The sequence below is a fragment of the Plectropomus leopardus genome, chromosome 5 (genome assembly GCF_008729295.1).
Source record: "Plectropomus leopardus isolate mb chromosome 5, YSFRI_Pleo_2.0, whole genome shotgun sequence".
NCBI classification, from domain to species: Eukaryota; Metazoa; Chordata; class Actinopteri; order Perciformes; family Serranidae; genus Plectropomus; species Plectropomus leopardus.
The window spans coordinates 25,772,790-25,793,060 of NC_056467.1; the positions used below are offsets into that span (position 1 = coordinate 25,772,790).

Genomic DNA, 20,271 nt, shown 5'->3' on the forward strand with positions numbered 1-20,271 from the left:
TATTTTGCCTGTTTTCTTTTCACTATTCTGAAAGAAGATCAACATCTCAAAACTGATCAGTGTTTTTTATTATTTAGTATTTTTTCACCTGGTGTGTCTCTTACACAGAATGTGTATAATCTTCATATACAGTCTGTAGTCTCGTCCGCTCTTAAACCTTTTATATTTTAAGCCTTTTAGTTTAACATTACTCTTATTTTGAAGTCGTGCTGACTTCCGGTGCGCGGCGCGCGAGGTTTGTTTTTGTAGCAGGGGCAAACTAGCTAGCAGGTTTACTCGCAGTGAAACCTCTCCGTTATTCGGGTTTTTTTGGTTTGTTGACAACATTTTGTCAAAGTTTTGATCGCGACATGAAGGTCAACACTCTCGGACGCCGACATGGTAAGTTAGAACAACCTTAAATTTAAACTAAATCTACTTTTGCCGTCTGGTTTCCTTTTGCGAACGAGCATCGTTAAGCATTCACTGTAATTACAATCAAAAACTGAAGTTATGGGTTTTTTAGACATTCGCAACTAATTGTAACACTTTCTACGGCTGTGAGTCAAACGTTAGCTAACTTAACCCTCTCGACAAATACTCATAAGCAGTTTTACGATCAAGCTACCTAACGTTAGCGTAAACTAATGTGTTTGAAAAGCAGCTAACGCTAAGCTGACCGTGCCCACCCTGGGGAAACTCATCGCTCAGTTTAAAGCTAACTTACCTTAGATACGTGCCTGGTTTTTAACTTATTCATGATGAAAGCTTTCTCTTCTCAGGTGTGCCACGTAACAAACTTTAGAGATTACATAAACTATCTGGAATGGATTTACCCTCAAAAACCATGTACGACACGTTCAAAGATGAAATCTGGAAAGGTAAGACAATAGTCGTCTCAAAAAATATTTAACATTATAAGCTGCACAAAACATTGTCCATGTTTCAGGATGGACTGTTGTAATGCATTACATTGTACAGCTGTTCCTGATATTGCGTCCAACCTTGAAATCCACTTGCATAATCATGAAATGATACTTTTTTTGCAGACTCAAGACAAAACATAATGTTCTGTATGCTGGAGGCTGTGAACTTCTCACTGATCTATAAACTGTTGTTGTTGTTTATTTTACAATTATTTTACAATTTAGAGTTGGGACCACTGGACCCCAACTGGTTTGAGGCATTGACAGCTCAAACGTTCACTAATGAGGAAAGTATCTCTGATCAAGATGACCTGTGTGCTAACCAAGAGGGACATTTTAAAACACCTGCTGTTGACAGTCAGCTGTTTTCCACACCCAAAGTTTTCAGACGCAGTCGAGTTGTGTCACCTGAAACTGAGGATGAGCAATCATTGACTTTTGAACAAGGTAATGTTGCAATTAGTTCAAGAATATGCTAATCAGGAGTATGGATTGTCTGTATAGGATATTGTAAGTCATTGTTGGAAAGTATTATATCTTGCTTGTGTCTGCATTGATAAGCTTTTGACATTGTATCTAAAAATGATGTTTCTCTGTGGTACGTCCTAGAAAAAGAAACATTGCCATTGACAGCAACGCAAAGTCCATATTTGTTTCGGGTGTCAAAAGAGGGGTGAGTGCAACCATTCAGAGACACTGCTGGTTGTTGTTTTTTGAGTAAATTCATTTCTGCATAATTATTACTTCAATGGCTGTTCAGTTAAAGTAAATAGGGAACTAATATTGATTTTATACATAGGCTAACTCTTGATGGTTGTTCTGCACAGGGTTCCAGGTGAGAAATATGGAGGTTCCCAGCCTCAGTATCAGGACAGTTTTGGTAAGCTGCAAGTGTATGTGTATTTCATCTGTTTAAATTACATTAAAAAACAATTTGATAATCACTGGTTATTTTATTTGATTTTGTCATCTATACAGATCTGCTTCATACCCCACAAAAATCCCCAGTAAGTGTATTGACTCCAACAGTGATGTCAAATTCCACTTTTTGAATGTTTGTAATAAATAACGTTTTTATTCTTCTTTCTTCTTCTTCTTTTTTAATGATACAGGTGGGCCATGCCAAGCATATATCTGAAAGTCTCGGAGCACAGATTCATCCTGACATGTCATGGACCAGTTCTCTAAATACCCCACCAGCAGTGCCATCCACTCTGATTTTATGTAAGCAAATGACACAGGTGGTTGTCTTAAAAAGCCTTATCTGTGATTTGTTAAATGATTAGTGTGTCTTCTTGTTTTCATAGCTAAAACTGATGAGAGTCCCTGTCCTGTGAGTGTTTCAGCAGACAAAAATGTTGAGGTGAGACCAATAGACCTTACAATTTGTAGAGTGTTGCTAAAAGTTGAGTCTCTGGTTCTGTTGTATGCGCACCTGACTTTTGATTTTGTATCAGCGACACAATAGTTTTTTTGTTTGTTTTTGTTTTGTTGTTGTTTTGTGTGAAATGTCCAAGTTAAAAAATAATATGCTCATTTTCTATTATATGACATTGTAAAGAAAGGTAATATGCTGAAAACACAAATTCTCCACATCATATGATATTAAATGAGAATAGATGAGGAATCAAGAGGAAGAAAAAGGGCATGAGAATTTCACTTTTTTTTGTCGCTCTTTTATAACTCTGTAGTGAACTTTCCAGGTTATATAATAAAGAGGTGTCCCAACATACACACATGCAGAAAAAACTTCAGTATAGACCACAATATGTCAGCCCTAGAAACATGCCATTACATTGAACCAGGAAATACAGGTGTGGCTATTGAAATTGCTTCTGAAACTCCGTTTTTGTGTTTTGTCTTTCTTAGTTTGTACGGAAGCTTTTCCCCTCTCTTTCAAATGCATCCAAAGTTGGAACTGTGTCACCCAAAAATGATGACATGCCCTCTGTCCACCAAGGTACTGTGTGGTGCACTAGCTCTGAATATCAGTTGCATAACCATGTAGTGCAACAGATTTATTTATTTGTTGCACATGCTTCTAGATGCATAATGCGAAATTATACTGATTTCTGATCTATCATCAACAGGTGTTGTTTCCCCTGAAGCTAGTCAGAATCCAGAGCCCCACGACTCCCCCCAAAGTTCACTTAATCAGAGTGGTGTTGTTTGGAAACAGAAGCTACCAGATGCAATTGAAGATGGAGAAATTCGCAGTGCAGTAGCAAGTGTTCTTGATGGAGCTGAAAATGTTCTGTCTTTATTTTTCACCAAAAGTAGTTCAGCGCTGAGAAAAGCAAAAACTGACAGAAGCAAAAGAAAGCAAATTATTCCTACAAAAGAGCACACGGACAACAATGCACACAGTGCTGAATCCAGTGAGCAGAGAACAGCTGATCAGGAGCATGGCATTCTTCCTTCATCCCCACCCATTAAAACTGGAGATGTTGCAATCACCCAGTGGTCTCCTTTGAGTTTATCTGAAATTCCACCTTGTACTGTGGATACTTCTTGCCATGATAGTAATTGTGCTACACAGATGGAAAACAAAGTGTTGACAGGACAACTGCAAAGTGACTCTGATTCTGGCCTGTCGGTCAGGCCACTGATGAAAACCCCAGACTCTGGATTTACAACGAAAAAAAGAAAATTTGTTTACACTGTTGTGACTTCAAAACTGCAAGTTCAAGGAAAAGACACACGGTCTCAGAGGATGGACTCATCACCAGGGATTCCAGATTCTGGTAACATTTCTCAAGTGTAAAAATGCTATAATAGATTATGTATTATTAACATGGAAAAATACACTTTTTTAAAAATTAATTAATCTGTTTTTATCATGATACTTTGTTTCAGGACAAGGTGTTCATGTGAAGCAGTTGGAGAAAGCCCGAGATGAAGCGGATATTCGCAGTATTGGGAAAAATGAGATGCAAAAACAGGCAAATCTTGCAGAAGAAAATCTACCTCCATCTGTCCAAGCAAAAATCCAGGATCTTGACATGTCACAGCTTTGCAAAGATTTTGCACAAGACTTCAGTCAAATGTTAGACCCCAGTAATCTGAGTAAAGGAACAGAGGACACTACTCGAAAGGGCTTCTCTCCATCAGCTTGTCTGTCAGCCATGAAACAAGCTAAGCAGAAAGCAATGCAAGCAAACCCTCACCGTGACTGCAATGGCAACAGTGAAAGCAGACATGTCTCTACCACTAATCAAAAGAACTGCAATGAGGGCACAATAAGTGACAGTGGGTTCCAGTCTGCTGTTGCAGATAGCACTCACGTGACTGCATCATTTGTTCTTCCCAGCTCAGAGATCAGTGGTCAAAGTCAACAGTGGACAGACTTTAAAACTGACATTCATAGAACCTCTTCTTTCACGTCTACAAATACAGGAAATGGAAAAGCACATTTGGATCATATTGTACAAAAAGCTGAAACGGATGCCAAGCTGCCCAGCGCAATCAAGGAAAACCAGATGCCAGGACTTGGCAGAGAGAGTGAGTCTAACATAGAGAGCACATCAGCACAACTACCGAGCTGTGCAAAAGGAACTGTTGATAACATTAATTGTGCTCCACTTAATGGTCCAGTCCATGGCAGTCTGCCAGAGAAAACAACAGTTTCTCTTCCTTCCGTCCATACATCAGGATTCAAAACAGCTTCAAATAAGGGTATAAACGTTTCCTCGGCCAACCTGAAGAGAGCCAAGCGTCTCTTTGAAGAGACTGAGGGGGAAAGAACTACAAGCAACAAGCCCGCCAAATGTGCCTGTGACATTAAAGAAGAAATCAGTGTGGGTCATGGATCAGTGAATAATCAGGCCACTAAATCGAACCAGCCACTTTCTACAACCGAAAAAAATGTGGATATCAGTTGCCAGTTAACAGCTTCACAAAAAGCTGACGTGACTGAGCTTTGCACTCTTTTGGAAGAAGCGGATAGCCAGTTTGAATTTACACAGTTCAGAACTGCAAAGCCAAAACAACATAGTCAAGATAATGCCACCTCTCCTCAAAAAGTTGACAAAGAACTTGACAGTGATTTTCTTTCAGGTATAGATTTTGACGACAGTTTTAGCTTAGAAGCTGAAAAGCAAGTGGCCGCACCTGTGATGCATGACAACATGACCTTAGTTTCACATGTTGAAACACACTGTGGGACATCCAACATCACAAGTAAATCCACAGGTTTGCCATTGTCAAGTCCAGTAGAAAAAGAATATTCCTCTACTAAAGATGTGTCTTCCTCTTCAAAGCATAGCTTTGAAGGCAGCAGCAGTATTATGTCAGTTGAACCCAAAAATCTTGACAGAGCTGGGCACACTGAAACAAGCAACCTGGAGAACAAGAATCCTTTAATGCTTGGTGTGGGATTTAAGACCGCTGGAGGAAATGTTCTGAGAGTCTCAAAAACGTGTTTGAGCAAAGCCAGAGCTTTGTTTGCAGATTTACAGGACAATCTTGTGACATGTGAAAAACCACCGGACAAGCAAAGTAGCAAAACTGAAGCTGAAACACAGCATAAGCGCTGTGTTGATAATCACAATGGTACCGTCTTGCATCATAACAATATTCTGAAGTCCACAGCTTATGGTAATGATAAGAAAAGGACGGTTCAGGGCTGTTTATCCAACATGAAAGAGTATGTCTGTTCAGGCAAACAAGTCACAGGCATTAGAGATGAAGGCGCCACAACAAGTTTGAAAAACAACATAATGGACACAACCACATGTCAAAGTGGGTTCCAGCTGGCCAGTGGGAAAGATATTTCTATTTCAGCAAAAGCAATGCAAGAGGCAGATGCTTTCTTCAAAGACTGTGACACAATGGACACTGACACTGGGATGTCAGTTAACAAAAAAGAGAGCAAAGCACCCTTGTCTAGAAATGTCATTCATAAGAAAACCCTCCTAAAATATCTAAATGTTCAAGGGATGGAAGTACAGCTCCCTGAAAAACCAATCAATGAGTCTGAAAATGGGAATGCTTGTCAAGCTGCACCCCTTACAGAGGTTGTACAACAAAAAGAGGAGATTCCCAATTTTGGTTTTAAGAATATGGCGGCTTTAACAAATGCAGCCTTTTTCAATGGAAACCCTTCATCGACTGTAGAGGTACTTTCATCTCTCTCAGGCACAACATCAAAGAATATTGGCTCATCTGCCATCGATGAGTTGAGAAATGATAGTTGTTCTTCTATAGCCAGTGGGAAAAAAGTTTCCATTTCGGCTGACACAATGAAAAAAGCAGAACATCTTTTGAATGAAATTCATACACTTGAGGGCACTAACAAAAAACTGAAACCGAAAGGAGATGCTTTAAGAACAGGTCATCTCACCAATCACAATCAGCTTCTACCACCTAAAAATTGTGGATTTCAGAAAGCCAGTGGAAAAGGAGTTGTCATTTCATCTACAGCTCTGAAGAAAGCAAAACTGTTGTTGAGTGAATGTGATGGAGTTGAGGATGAAATTGGTGTAAAACCAATGCATTCCAAGACTCAGGTTCCTGGTCCACAACCCAGGAATAGTGAATTTCTTGCAGCCAGTGGTAAACCAGTGGCATTTTCATCTGAGGCCCTCCAGAAGGCAAAAGCTCTCTTTAGTGACATTGCTTTTAGTGCAGAATTCCCTGCTGCTTCAGACACAAGGAACAGGGATAAGAAACAAGGCAATGCTGGAAATACAGAGAAAATGCATTGTGGTTTCACAACTGCGGGGGGAGCAAAACTCCATGTGTCACAGAATAATCTGCTGAAAGCAAAGGACCATTTGAAAGAGTTTGATGATGATTGTATTTCAGCAAAAGAAATGCAAGAATCAGATGCTTTCTTTGAGGACTGGGATTTTGAGAACAGTATTGATGGCAAGGCGGTCAAACATGAGAAAAGTACACCACCCTTGAGTGGAAGTGGCTGTGAGAAGAGAAGTAGTTCTGGAGAGCCTGGAAGTGGATGCATTGAGTTTGACAACGTGAATGTTGGACCAGACATAAAACATGAAGAGATGCTGCATCCTCATGATAAGGAGATTCACAAAGGTGTTTTTAAGAACACGTCGGATTCTCTCAAAGCAGCTTCTGTGCATGGAAACTCATCTGTGATGACCCAGCCATTTTCTGCTCAGTTGTGCACCACATCAGTTAACATTAGTTCATCTGCCATCAATGAATCAAGCACTGGTGGTGGATTCTGTACAGCCAGCGGGATCAAAGTATTTGTGTCAAATGACGCAATTACAAAAGCAAAGTCTTTAGTGGATAAGAGTACTACATTTGAGGACACAAACAAACATCTGAAACACAGAGAATATACTTTTTTACCACAGAACAGTGGATTTCAGACAGACGGTTGCAAAGGAGTTCCCATTTCATCTGCAGCCCTAGAGCAAGCAAAAACTTTGTTAAATGAATGTGAAAGAGCTGAGGGTGGAGTTGATATAAAGCCACCCCATTCAAAGATGCCAGTTCCTGGTCTACCACCCAGGAATAGTGGATTTCTTGCAGCCAGTGGTAAACCAGTGGCATTTTCATCTGAGGCCCTCCAGAAGGCAAAAGCTCTCTTCAGTGATATCAGTTTCAGTGCAGAGATCCCTGCTGCTTCAGACACAAGGAACAGTGACAAGAAACAAGGAGATGCTGAAAATACAGAGAAAATGCATTGTGGTTTCACAACTGCAGGGGGAGCAGAAGTCCATGTGTCCCAGAACAGTCTGTTGAAAGCAAAAAAACTTTTGAAAGAATTTGATGGTGACTGTATTTCAGCAAAAGCAATGCAAGAAACAGATTCTTTCTTTGAGGGTTGTGATATTAAGGATGATAACAATAGCAAAAGAAAAGCACCCATGAGCAGAACTGGGGGTGAGAAGAAAAACATTTATGCAGAGCCTGGAGGTGGACACTGGATGCTGCACCCTGATGATGAGGAGATTCACAAAGCTGTTTTTAAGAATACATCGGATTCTCTCAAAGCAGCTTCTGTACATGGAAACCCATCTGTGATGACAAAGCCTCTTTCTTCCCAATTGAACCCAACGTCAAAGAACGTAAGTTCCTCTACCATCAATGAATCGAATGGTGGTGGATTCTGTACAGCCAGTGGGAAAAAAGTATCTTTGTCAGATGATGCAATGACAAAAGCAAAGTCTTTACTGAATGAAATTGCTACATTTGAGGACACAAACAAACATCTGAAACAAAAGCAAAGTACTTTTCCAGCACAAAACGGTGGATTTCAGACAGCCAGTGGCAAAGGAGTTTCTATTTCATCCGCAGCCCTAAAGAAGGCAAAAACTTTGTTAAATGAATGTGATGGAGTTGAGGATGGAGTCGATGTGAACCCATCACATCCAAAGATGCAAGTTCTCAGTCCACTGCCGGGGAATAGTGGATTTCTTGCAGCCAGTGGTAAACCAGTGGCATTTTCATCTGAGGCCCGCCAGAAGGCAAAAGCTCTCTTTAGTGACATTGCTTTCAGTGCAGAGATCCCTGCTGCTTCAGACACAAGGAACAGTGACAAGAAACAAGGAGATGCTGAAAATACAGAGAAAATGCATTGTGGTTTCACAACTGCAGGGGGAGCAAAAGTCCATGTGTCACAGAACAATCTGCTGAAAGCAAAGAACTTTTGGAAAGAATTTGATGATGGAGAGTATCGTGATTCAAACTCATATCCAGGAGGCCCCCATAAATCTGATTTATCAAAAGTAAAAATAACTTCAAATTCTAATCTCACCACAGCCAGTGAAGAGAACAAGTTCAATGCCCCTCGGGTATTAAAACCTTTGCAAGAGATGGACCATGGAAACGAAACTTCTCAAAATCCAAGTTTACCTCGTTGCTTTTCTATTAAAGACAAGACACATACAAATCCATCAGGGGTGTGCAACCTCAATGACAACCCTGGAGAAGAAATGTCAAGCATGTTGGACTATGAAACTAATCAGACAATCAGCAGCGAGGGACCTGATGCCAAAAGGCCACAAGAGTCTTCAGTCCTAAACTTTAAGTCACTTAATCTAAGTGGCTGCACTGACACCCAGCAAAGGTTTTTCGCCCAGGAAGCTCTGGACTGCACTAAAGCTTTGTTAGAAGATGAAGGTCTAGCTGGCCAAAGTCTCTCAATGACTTTAGAAGATGTACCACTGCAAGATAACCCCAAATCCAGCTTCAGATCTGAAGAGGAACAAAAGGGAACAGGGAAAAGATCAGTGGAGGACCCAGATGTGACGGGTAAGTGTCTGTGTTATTCAGAATTCTAAGTAGGATGATATGTTTTTGCTAATGATGCACGGATTTTCTGAATGTTTTTAGGTCTTATTGAATTAGAAGTATTTGAACAAAATCATTTCATAACAGTTATTGCAATCTCAGCCAAAGTCCTGACTATTTTAGCTTTATGGGATTAGACAGTTACTAGTCCTAATCTGTGACTGTTAATGACTGTTAATGCCTTTCTGATTTGAAATATTCTTCTAGGTCAGCCTCCCCTGAAAAGACGATTACTTGAAGAATTCGACAGGACTATTCATGGTCCAAGAGGTTCAACACTCAATCCAGAAAAAAGTTTTCCAAATGGTAAATCACTAGTCAAGTAACAAATTATCTGAAAAACACATATTTTCTCACATAAAATTAAATAACTTTTGATATTTTATCTGTTTTTGTTCTTAATTAAGGTGTAATGAAAGACAGGAGAGTTTTCCAGTACAGTGACTCTCTTAAACCAAACATCACAAGGCCACACAGGTATGTTGCCTGTAATTGTTGACCGTGTTTTTACGTGGCTGACAGGTTATCGGCTCTGTGATTTTTCTTTCTTTTCTTTTTTCCTTTTTTGCAGGAATGGAAAAAACTCTGTGGAAACCACGTTGCAGAAGACAACAACAACACAACACTCAACTCCGGGAAACAGAAAATCAGCACATTCAAAGACGCCAGTGTTTGTTCCTCCATTCCTCAAGAATGCAAAGACTGAGCATCGCAAGAATACAGAGCTTAAGGACACAATAAGAACACCTTCTGTATTTGTGCCTCCATTCAAAAAACAAAGAACTGTTGTTCAAGAGATCTCCTCTAAACCACAGGAGGAGGAGGAGGATAAACACCGCCATCTCTCTGCTACGCACTTTAACGGCAACACTTTTGTACTGCCCACTAAAAACACACAAAGCACTACAGATGAAACTGGTAATAAAAGCAAAGAAGACATTCAGACAGTGGCTTTGGCTGACACTCCAAATGATTATTTGATGAATAATCAAAAGCTTCCTGTTGGGTGTGGATCAGAGGACTCTGCTGCAGAGGTATCACTTGTGGACAACACTTTGTCTGCAAGCCAAGGTGCAGTGACATTTTTAATTAAGTCGGTATGTAACACTGTGAATATTCTGCACAGCAGGTAAAATAATGATGTGTTTATGGTCTGCAGCCATGTTTCAGAATCTTCAAAACATAGAGCTGGCCCGTGATATGCAAGATATGAGGATCAGAAAAAAGAAGCGCCAGACCATTCGACCTTTACCAGGCAGTTTGTTTCTAACCAAAACCTCAGGAGTATTGAGGATACCATTAAAAGCTGCAGTGAATGGAAAGTCTCCTGCAAGATACAGCAAAAAACAGGCAAGGCCACAACTGTTTATTCAGTCAGTTTTGTTTTATTTGGTTATATATGAGATCATTGTCACGTAATAAGCTTTCTGACATGTTCATGTTCTTGTTTTTCAGCTGTATGGACACGGAGTTCATCAGCATGTGTTTAAGATCACCAGTGAAACAGCAGAATCTTTTCGCTTCAGTTTAGGACAGTTTATCAAACAGGAAGCATTTATAGACGGTGGTGGCGTTCAGCTCGCTGATGGAGGATGGCTGATCCCCAGCAAGGATGGGACTGCAGGGAAGGAAGAGTTTTATAGGTATTATTCAACTTTAGTTGAGTTTAAACCAGACTTTGTAGTGTTGAACCTATTGTAAGGTCTGAGTAACCAGGTGTATCAGACTGCTGTGCTGAATATTGTTTTGTTCTTCACCATCAACAGAGCATTATGTGACACCCCAGGTGTTGATCCAAAACTGATCAGCGAGGAGTGGGTGCACAATCACTACAGATGGATTGTGTGGAAGCAGGCGTCCATGGAAAGATCATTTCCAGAAACAATGGGCAGCCTCTGTCTCACTCCAGAGCAGGTTCTCCTCCAGCTGAAGTACAGGTAATGTAGGATTAAAGCTATTTCAGTTTAGTGTTTTCCTTAAGTTGAAGTTAATTTCATCATGAGCTTAAAGGTTTACCATGCAGAATTTGACTTTTTCATAAGTAATTGCTCTCAGTCAGCACTTATGACCCACTAGTGTGGAGCGGTGTATTTTTTTCTTGCAGAATTTGTACGTTCGTACGCTCAGTACGTTTATGGGTGTGCAACCCATAGCGCTCAGGGAAGGTCAGGGCTTCATAAACAGGTAGCGACCAGTGGCCAGGCCATAAGAAGCGGGAATTCAAGGGACACAATGCTGGAATAATGTGACTATAGCAAGGTGAAACTAGAGTGAATCAGGTTGGCTTTTACTTTGACTTTCACTGTCAAGCGTTTTTGCTAACAGTAACCAACAATCCTGCATAGTATACCTCTGACAAAACATCCACACATCCTGTTGCAAAATACGTGCAAATATATGCCTGAACGAACAATGGTGTTACACATGTCCTGCTGCCATTTTGTGATTTGAGGCGGGATAAATTACATTTTATAATCATTCAATGAAAAGAAATGAGCGAAAAAATATATTTTTTTCAATTACATTTTTTAATGAGTGTAATTAATATGGACAAGATTATTAAATGTGTACATTTTAAGGGTGATTTTATTGAAATGCCTGTTCGATAAAGCATATATTTAATTTTACACGTATCAGATATGATGTGGAGGTGGACCACAGCCGCAGGCCGGCTCTGAGAAAGATCATGGAGAAGGACGATACATCCGCCAAAACCCTGGTCCTCTGCGTTTGTGGGGTCGTCTCCAGGGGTCACTCCCTAAACAAGCAGAGTTTCAATGACGCCAAGACTCCACAAGGTGCTGATGCAAAGGCTGACAACCCATCTGCAGTTGTCTGGCTGACAGATGGATGGTATGCTATTAAAGCTCAGCTGGATGAACCTTTGACTGCCATGCTTCACAAAGGTCGAGTGGCTGTTGGTGGCAAGTTGATCATCCACGGGGCTCAGCTGATGGGATCACAAGATGCCTGCTCCCCTCTGGAGGCTCCTGAATCTCTCATGTTAAAGGTATTTTAGAGGGAGGGCACAATTTCTTCTCTTTCCACAAGGCAGCCGGATAAGTCTTGATTGTTTATGTGTTTAGATTTGTGCCAATAGCAGCAGACCTGCACGATGGAATACTAAACTGGGATTTCACAGAGATCCACGGCCATTTCTGCTTCCTGTCTCCTGTTTGTACAGCAGTGGAGGACCAGTAGGATGTGTGGACATTATTATACTCAGAAGCTACCCAATACAAGTGAGTTTAGTCTTACATCGATGTTGCTCCTGGAGGTTCGTGTTATGACACCATATGACTGTGTGTTTTTAATGTTTCCCAGTGGATGGAGAGGAAACCAGATGGAGGCGTTGTCTTCCGTTCTGTTCGTGCAGAAGAGAAGGAGGCAAGACGATACAACAGCCACAAACAAAAAGCTATGGAGATCCTGTTTGCCAGGATTCAAGCTGAATTTGAGAAGGAGGACAAAGGTGGGAATTGTGTTTTCATCATGTTAAGTATAGGTTGAAATGGAACGAGTTTTAACGAAATTGTCATCTTTAGGTAATAACAAACCTCAACGTAGAAGACGGACAATCAGTCGTCAGAGTATTGCAAGTCTTCAGGATGGAGAGGAGCTCTATGAGGCAGTGAAGGATGACCCAGCTTACTTCGAGGTGATAAGAAATGTACTTTACAGTTTGTTGATGGAATTTCTCTTATGAATAGAGTTTTAAAGTGACACTTATTTTACGTACATGTTCAAGGCACATTTGAGTGAACAGCAGTTGGAGAGTCTACAAACCTACAGACGTTCTCTGATAGAGAGGAAGCAGGCAGCGCTGCAGGATCGCTACCGACGAGCTTTAGAAAATGCAGAGGACAGTGAAGGAAGCTGTCCCAAACGGGACGTTACACCTGTGTGGAGACTCTGCATTGCTGACTCCAGCGACAAACCCGGCAGTGGTGTGTCTGTCATTTTTATTCATTGTTTGATGCATGGGATGTTGAGTACTCAAACACTGAATTAAAATATCGTTGTTTGTTTGTTTGTTTTAGTTTACCAGTTGAACCTTTGGCGACCTCCCTCAGATCTTCAGTCTCTACTGAAGGAAGGCTGTCGATACAAAGTGTACAATCTCGCCACTTCGGATGGAAAGAAACCTGGCGGTACCTCAACTCTTCAGCTAACTGGTACAAAGAAAACACAGTTTCAAGACCTACAGGTACCATGGGGACTGTTTATCTTTAGCACACTCAGTATTTGTCAGTGTTTAGAAATGTGAGACGGATGACAAAAATAATTTATAATGTTTGTGATTTGTTTAATTATTCAGGCTTCTCAGGAATGGTTATCAACACGTTTTCAATCGAGGGTCTCCACCCATTTTGTGGATCTTCAGAACACAGAATTCCAGCCGCTGTGTGGAGAGGTTGATCTCGCAGGATATGTCATCAGTATCATAGATGGACAGGGTAGGTGTTTTTTTTCTTAACTGTTTCTGCCTTAATAATTATATTATTACTAAATGATTGTTTGTGCTTTTGAACACAGGTTTTTCTCCTGCATTTTATCTGACCGATGGGAAAATGAACTTTGTAAAAGTGCGCTGTTTCAGCAGCTTTGCCCAGTCTGGCTTGGATGATTGGGTAAAACCACGTGCCCTGTTAGCTCTGAGCAACCTGCAACTGAGAGGTCAGTCCACAGCTCCCACTCCTGTTGTGTACGCTGGAGATCTGACTGTCTTCTCAACAAACCCCAAGGAAGTTCACCTGCAGGAAATCTTCAGTCAACTCAGAAATCTGGTCCAGGTAAAATTGCCTAACTATAAAGCAGAAGATGTGCTTCAAAAACTTTGCTCAGTCTTTCATATTGTGCTCTATCAAGCATTTTATACCTTGTTTGTCTTCATATCACATTTGAAAAGAAACAAACCCATGTTGATCAGCATTCAGATACAAAATTGTGCATGTGAAAATGACATAACTATAATTAGCATCTTGTGGTTTTAGGGTCAGGAGAATTTCTTTCCCATCGCTGAAGAGAAGCTTTCACATTTAGTCAAATCTGATGGCCTGAGGTCCATCTCCTCTCCGGCTCTGCAAACACGAGCCTCACCTTCTGCAACAATCAGAAGACAAGACACGAAAACACGTGTGAGTTTATGTATTTGCTGTGGGGCTGTTTAATGCACTTACTCTCAGAACCACTTCATATTGATTTAAAAAAACAAATGTGTCCTGTTATGCAGGTGATGTCTCAGCAGCCAGCCAGAAGCCTCGGGTCCTTCACACCGGTCAGCAGGAAACCTTCCGCAGCAAACTGTTCGACTGAGAAAGACCCCTGCGCCCTGAAGAGGAAGAGAGCTCTGGACTATCTGTCTCGTGTCCCGTCTCCACCACCTCTCTCCCATCTGGTCTCAATGGCTTCTCCGTGTGTAAATAAGACTTTCAACCCCCCTCGAAGGTCAGGGACACCTAGCACTTTAAAAACTGTACAGACTCCAGTCATTACACCAGTGGAGGACGAATGGGTGAATGATGAGGAGCTGGCTATGATTGATACGCAGGCATTGCATGTTGGTGATTTACTGTAGGTATGTGAGACTGTGACTTTTAAAAACTGTACAAATGACTGAATGTAAAGGCTGTGATGGCACACGTTATGGTTGCTTTTATAATCTCACTGGAACTATTAAAGAGTTGAAATCACTTGACAGAAATCTTGCTGTTATCACTTCATGCTGATCTACATTGTTCTCATCAGTCCATGTGTTTTGTCTGTAAAGTTCTGTATGTTAAATGCAAATTTAGAATTGTAGTCCTGCAGTTTAGCTCCATAATCCCTTATTTGTGCTGGCTTTGAGGACAAAAACTGAGGGCTGATCAAGGAGTTAGTAGTTAGTTATATGTAGCAGTCTAAAATAACATACAGATACTGCATAGGATAATGTAATATTGACAAAACTGAGGCTCATGGTAGGTTTTTAGGGCAAAAATTTAAAAAGCTGTTACATTATTTAGGTACTAAGGGCTATTTTGAAAACATAAAAATGATTTCTCCTTTATCATTTTAATAGTAAAAGTGCTAACTACTGCAAACCTAAAGAACTAGTGCATGTGTCAACTACAATTTCACTTTTATAGGAGGATTGTTTTTGACAATATAAGTGACCACACTGTAATGTGACATGTTTTATAATAAATGATTGTGTTTTTACATGACAGGTTTCATGTAATAAGGTAAATGATAGAATAGAGGTTTCTTGTTATAACATAAAAATATCTTGTTAGAAAGAAAAAAATCAGTGTCATCAAAGTCATAATAATGAATTTCTCACATTATTGTGGCACTGATCCCTTTTTTTTGTAGCATGACAAATCCGTTGTCGTATTAAAGCATCAAAAGTATATATATTAAAGGGGATGACCACCGAAATTAAGAATTCCATTATGTTGTTACCATGGTCAAGGAATGTTCAGTCATTAATTGTAAACATGATCTACTCCCTCAAAGCCAAAAACCAGAAAGCTTACACTCATATTAGTGATGTCATCCAGTATTAAGTTTGGAGCTGCTCTGCAGACAGTGAATGGGAGCCTGATTCTGAGGAACAACAGCATGTAGCTTTGTTAACTTAACATCTAACTGGTAACACTCACTTTATAACAGCTTTCCTTAATTCATTGTCTGTGGAGCAGCATCAGACTTTTACTGTATGACATCACTAATATGAGTGTAAGCACTCAAGTTTTTGATTTGGGAGAAAGATGTTCATGTTAACTAATGTTTTTGGACTGACTTGTTACTGGCTTAGGCCATAGCAATGACAAGTATGAACTGTGAAATGGGCTTTATATTATAACTAGCCCAGTTTGTCTTAAAACATATTTATTTACAAATAACAAAGCCCAAGGGAGAAACAGAAAGGGATGAGTCAAGTCTATTGTCCAAAATAATTATAATTTTAGTGCATGTTTTATTCCTAACTTTAATGACGTCTCCTGTGTCACAATCCAGTTCATCTGGTGGCGCTGACGCACTCTTTTATTGGTTCCCCGACCGTCAATGAGAAGAAGAAGAAGAAGCGGAGTGATGACGTCACTTCCGTAAACACAAGGCATCTGCAATGTGGAAATTGTTTGCCCGTTGTCTTTTGTTAGTGTCGTATTTCCACCATTTATGCGTCCTGAATGTTCACGGTAAACACAGTAACATTTGCTTTACCAAATTAATGTAGCGAATTGTTTAATGTAATAAAGTTGTGTTTTCACCGTCTTCTGTGTAACTCGTGAGGCGACATTAGCTAACGGTGGCTTAGTTTCGGTTTTAGCTTAAGTTTACATCGACATGTAGTACTTTGGAAAAGTCAAAGGCCACCTTAAACTTTCTTATTTTAGCAAGGTTATATTAATCATACGTATTTGTTTCTCAGTGGTCTATTTACGAAAATGCAGTCAGAACATATAGGAAGCATTGTATGTGTCAAAAACACAAAGATTTCAGAAAAAAACAGCTTTAACAGGCTAAAGTTGCAAGCATTTAGTGTGACCTCCCTCTCACTTAGCATGCATTGAAGTCTCTGTCAGTGTGAGATTTACAGTACTAATTGTGTGGCGTATTATGACATGCTGCATTCAGGACATGTCCAAAACTCAGTATTAACTGTTTGAGCTACCTGTTGTAATGTTTGTACGATTCCAGGTTTCACACGAAATATCGACTTCAGTCTGAAGAGGCCATTTTGTTCTGACGTTTTTGATGTGTAAATCCATTGTACTACTGTATCTCCTTATGTATGTATTCATTTGCTAACTGAAATTGTAACCATTAATTCACACTACATAAACCTGTAATAATGAAAATAACTACACATATTGTTAATTTATAAGAGAGTATTTTTGTGGTTGTGTAATATATTGGCTGTGTTTTAATCTGTGTCCGTGCAGATGTCTCATCCTGGATTCTCCTGTACGACCTCTCCTGACATAGAAAACCCCTGTGTTAAAGAAGATGGTGGAGATGACTCTGCTGACAGAGACGCTAAAGTTGAAAACAGAGACTCCAGCAGTCCAGTTAGTGAGAGGGAGCGTGTGTTAAAGCAGGTAGGATTCACCAGCACCACCTTCATTGGTCCAGCATTTCCTCCACCATCAACAACAGTCCAGTCTGACATTGAAGACTCACTGAGTGAGTTTTACAAAGAGCTTGAGAAAATCGATACACCTGATGGTGCTAATGATATCCCAGTGAAACAAAATGCATCTTTTGTTCAACCATCTATACCTCCTGAAACATCTACCAGCAGAGACACTCAGGGGATAAGCGAGGAGAAAAGTGATAACAAATCTGCAGGCTACCAAAAAAACAGGCCGAAACAGCCGCCACGGTCACACTGGTATCAGAATGAGCCATATTGCACCAGGAGACCGAGGCTGGCTGCTCCTACTCAAGATGAAAGACATCATCCTCAAACTCTAAACAGAACAACAAATCCAAGATTTCACAGACCCCCATTCTGTGGTCCACCACTTCCTGCATCCCCAAATCCACAAAACCCACTGTCCTGCATGGAGCAAAACTGGAGCTGTTCAGGCATCTCTTACCGGTATCAAGAGGAGTCGCACTTTCCAACATTTTCTAGCTTCCCACCTCCGAATGTATGCAGTCCCCCCTCTCAGGGCTTTTATGGAGATTCTCCTCACCACTTCGACAGGGACGAACGAGGCTGTAGCTCCGATGTCTACTCCGATAATAAAAATGTTGGATGGTCCAGAGGTGGAAGAGAAAAATGGTGTCAGTTTGATGAAGATAATGACAGACTCCAGAGGTATGAAAGTGAATCTTGGGAGCATCACAGCCGACCTGCGGATAACACTTATGCACACCATCCTTCCTTGGTGCTGATCTTGATGAGGGGACTACCGGGATCTGGGAAATCAACACTGGCCAGGTACATCTTCAGTGTGTCCCATCAATAAGTGCAGTGGCAGTTTAAAGGAGTCCAAAACTCCATTTTCAGGCCTGAATGTATTATTCATTACCACAGGGAGCTGCTCTCAACTGGTCCCAGTGGGCTCATACTGAGCACAGATGACTACTTTGCCCACAGAGATGGCTACCGCTATGACGCAGGGCTTCTTGGAGCGGCTCATGATGGAACCAGAACAGAGGTATTGTCCCCGTAAAAGATCACACGGCTTAAATGATTCATAAAAGTTGGTTCTTTTTCTGTTATGAAAAACTTGTTATCACATCATTGTGAAGGCTATTCACACACACACACACACACACACACACACACACACACACACACACACACACACACACACACATCGCTGCAGTGCTGCCTATAGCTATGCTCCTTCTGTGTCTCTCTTCTCAGTGTAATTCAGTCCACTTCCATAGGGCCATATATAGCCATGGGAAACATCCGTTTACATTGCCAAAGCCAGTTTGAAATTAAAACAAAAATATACAAAAAAAAATATACATTCAAAATGCAACAAAGTTAAAAAAAAAAACATAGGTTTTTTACTTTATTGCATTTTGAATGTTGACAGTCTCAGAGGCTTTTGAACATGCTCTCCCGCGAGAATATTGTTTTCAGTAATTAAAACATTTATTCATAATTTTTACTACAGTAATGCTGTTCTCTGCAACTAACTTAAAAAAAGAAAAGTAATTTTTGTCACGTTAGAGCCTTGTTACATTTATTTTTTACCAAAAATATTTAAATTGTATGCCCTGTCATTTTTTTCCTCTGTGGTATTGACAGTGGTATTGGATTTTTTTTTTAAGCTATTGTATCAAAGCTATAAATTGTTTTTTTTGTAACCACACTATTAGGTGTCCTTTAGCTAAGGGAATTGATGTATTATGAAAGCAACAATTTTTCTTAGAAGGATGACAGTAATGATTTCAGTCTTTTTTTGTGTTTAACAATTTGTGTTTTTTAACAATTTGTGTTTAATTTTCTTTCAGCAAAAGATGCTATGCATGATGGCCGCTCTCCCATCATTATAGACAATACAAACATCCAATCTTGGGAAATGAAGCCATATGTCCAAATGGTGGGTATGCAATTTTACATACAAATGAGTGTTTTATGTACCACACCACCTTCCTATACCCTAATCACATTTCTAACTGTCGGGGAACACTAGTAGCTCAGTTGGTAGAGCCCCTGCTCCATGTTCAGCAGCCCCGGGTCAAGTCCAACCAGCGGCCCTTTGCTGCATGTCATCTCCACTCTCTCTCATCACCATTTCCTGTTATCTCTCCAGCTTTCCTATCAAGTAAAGGCCTTAAAAGCCCCCAACATATCTTTAAAAAAATGCATAAATTTCCAACTGTCTTAACAGGCCTTGGAGAGAGGATACAAAGTGGACTTTTGTGAACCCGACACCAGCTGGAAGTTTGATCCATATGAGCTGGAGAAGTATGATTTCCCAATTATCATGTTGTATGTACGTATTAGTGCAGCCTTTGAAAAACACATAGAAACAGTGACATTACCAAACTGCACTGTTTTCCCTCCAGGAGGAACAAACACAGTGTTTCACAGGAGAAGATAGCACAGATGATGGATCGTTTTTCATTTCCAATATCTGTGGACATCGTCATGAACTCACAAGAACCGCTTCATGTGAACCAGAGACGTCGACCAGAGCAGCAACAGATGATGAGGAAGAACCAAGGTTTCCATTACATGGTTTCCAGATGAAAAACACAACATCTTGAATATTCATAGCTGCTGTTTCTACTTGATTTTTAATACATGATTTTGTGTCTGTAAATTTATGTAAAGAAAGAAGAAATCTATTTTTCTCTGAAGAAGTTTTCATAGTTAAATTCGCACTGAAAATTTTTTGTGAGGAATGGAAATGTGCATTATTTTTACATTTTGTATTTGATGACTAGTATTTGAGAGTTGTCCTTTTGCAGTTTGTGTGTTTTGGACAATATGAATAAACATGGAAAACCAAAAGGTTGTCCTCATCTGGCTCATGTTAGGTTCCTTTCTTATCGATTGTTTGTTAAAATAGTTTTTGATAACTTCTGATTTGCATAAGTCAGCAGAGTAACTGCTGCAAATTTATATTCTGGTGCT

The 20,271-nt window shown here is 40.2% G+C and overlaps 2 protein-coding genes across 3 annotated transcripts; both read left to right on the plus strand.

Moving 5' to 3' along the window:
- The first annotated feature begins 268 nt into the window (after positions 1-268).
- brca2 (BRCA2 DNA repair associated) lies at positions 269-14,833 on the plus strand. Of its 2 annotated transcripts, XM_042486453.1 has the most exons (28): positions 269-381; positions 762-860; positions 1,131-1,352; positions 1,515-1,578; positions 1,733-1,785; positions 1,884-1,912; positions 2,018-2,129; positions 2,213-2,268; positions 2,775-2,865; positions 2,996-3,649; positions 3,762-9,137; positions 9,384-9,482; positions 9,584-9,653; positions 9,748-10,247; positions 10,336-10,526; positions 10,632-10,819; positions 10,943-11,113; positions 11,814-11,974; positions 12,083-12,186; positions 12,263-12,418; positions 12,501-12,648; positions 12,722-12,834; positions 12,925-13,123; positions 13,217-13,383; positions 13,495-13,633; positions 13,713-13,969; positions 14,171-14,314; positions 14,410-14,833. In XM_042486453.1, the coding sequence occupies exons 2-28, from the start codon at positions 806-808 to the stop codon at positions 14,752-14,754; spliced, it is 9,864 nt and encodes a 3,287-aa protein (XP_042342387.1). In that variant the 5' UTR covers positions 269-381; positions 762-805; the 3' UTR covers positions 14,755-14,833. The 2 variants fall into 2 exon arrangements, with proteins under 2 accessions (XP_042342387.1, XP_042342386.1); XM_042486452.1 differs by having other exon boundaries at positions 11,814-12,186.
- A 1,428-nt stretch (positions 14,834-16,261) lies between these two features.
- Positions 16,262-20,013, plus strand: n4bp2l2 (NEDD4 binding protein 2-like 2). Its single transcript, XM_042486454.1, is given in 7 exon segments — positions 16,262-16,360; positions 17,108-18,111; positions 18,208-18,311; positions 18,314-18,331; positions 19,143-19,231; positions 19,523-19,599; positions 19,701-20,013. Coding segments are annotated over 7 exon segments (1,485 nt in total). The 5' UTR covers positions 16,262-16,351; the 3' UTR covers positions 19,885-20,013.
- Positions 20,014-20,271: the final 258 nt, after the last annotated feature.

Coding starts and splice junctions, on each gene's coding strand:
- brca2 (XM_042486452.1), top strand. CDS start 806: ATGGATTTACCCTCAAAAACCATGTACGACACGTTCAAAGATGAAATC. Junction 12,419..12,500: donor TCAGAAGCTACCCAATACAA/GTGAGTTTAGTC, acceptor AATGTTTCCCAG/TGGATGGAGAGGAAACCAGA. Junction 14,315..14,409: donor GACAAGACACGAAAACACGT/GTGAGTTTATGT, acceptor CCTGTTATGCAG/GTGATGTCTCAGCAGCCAGC.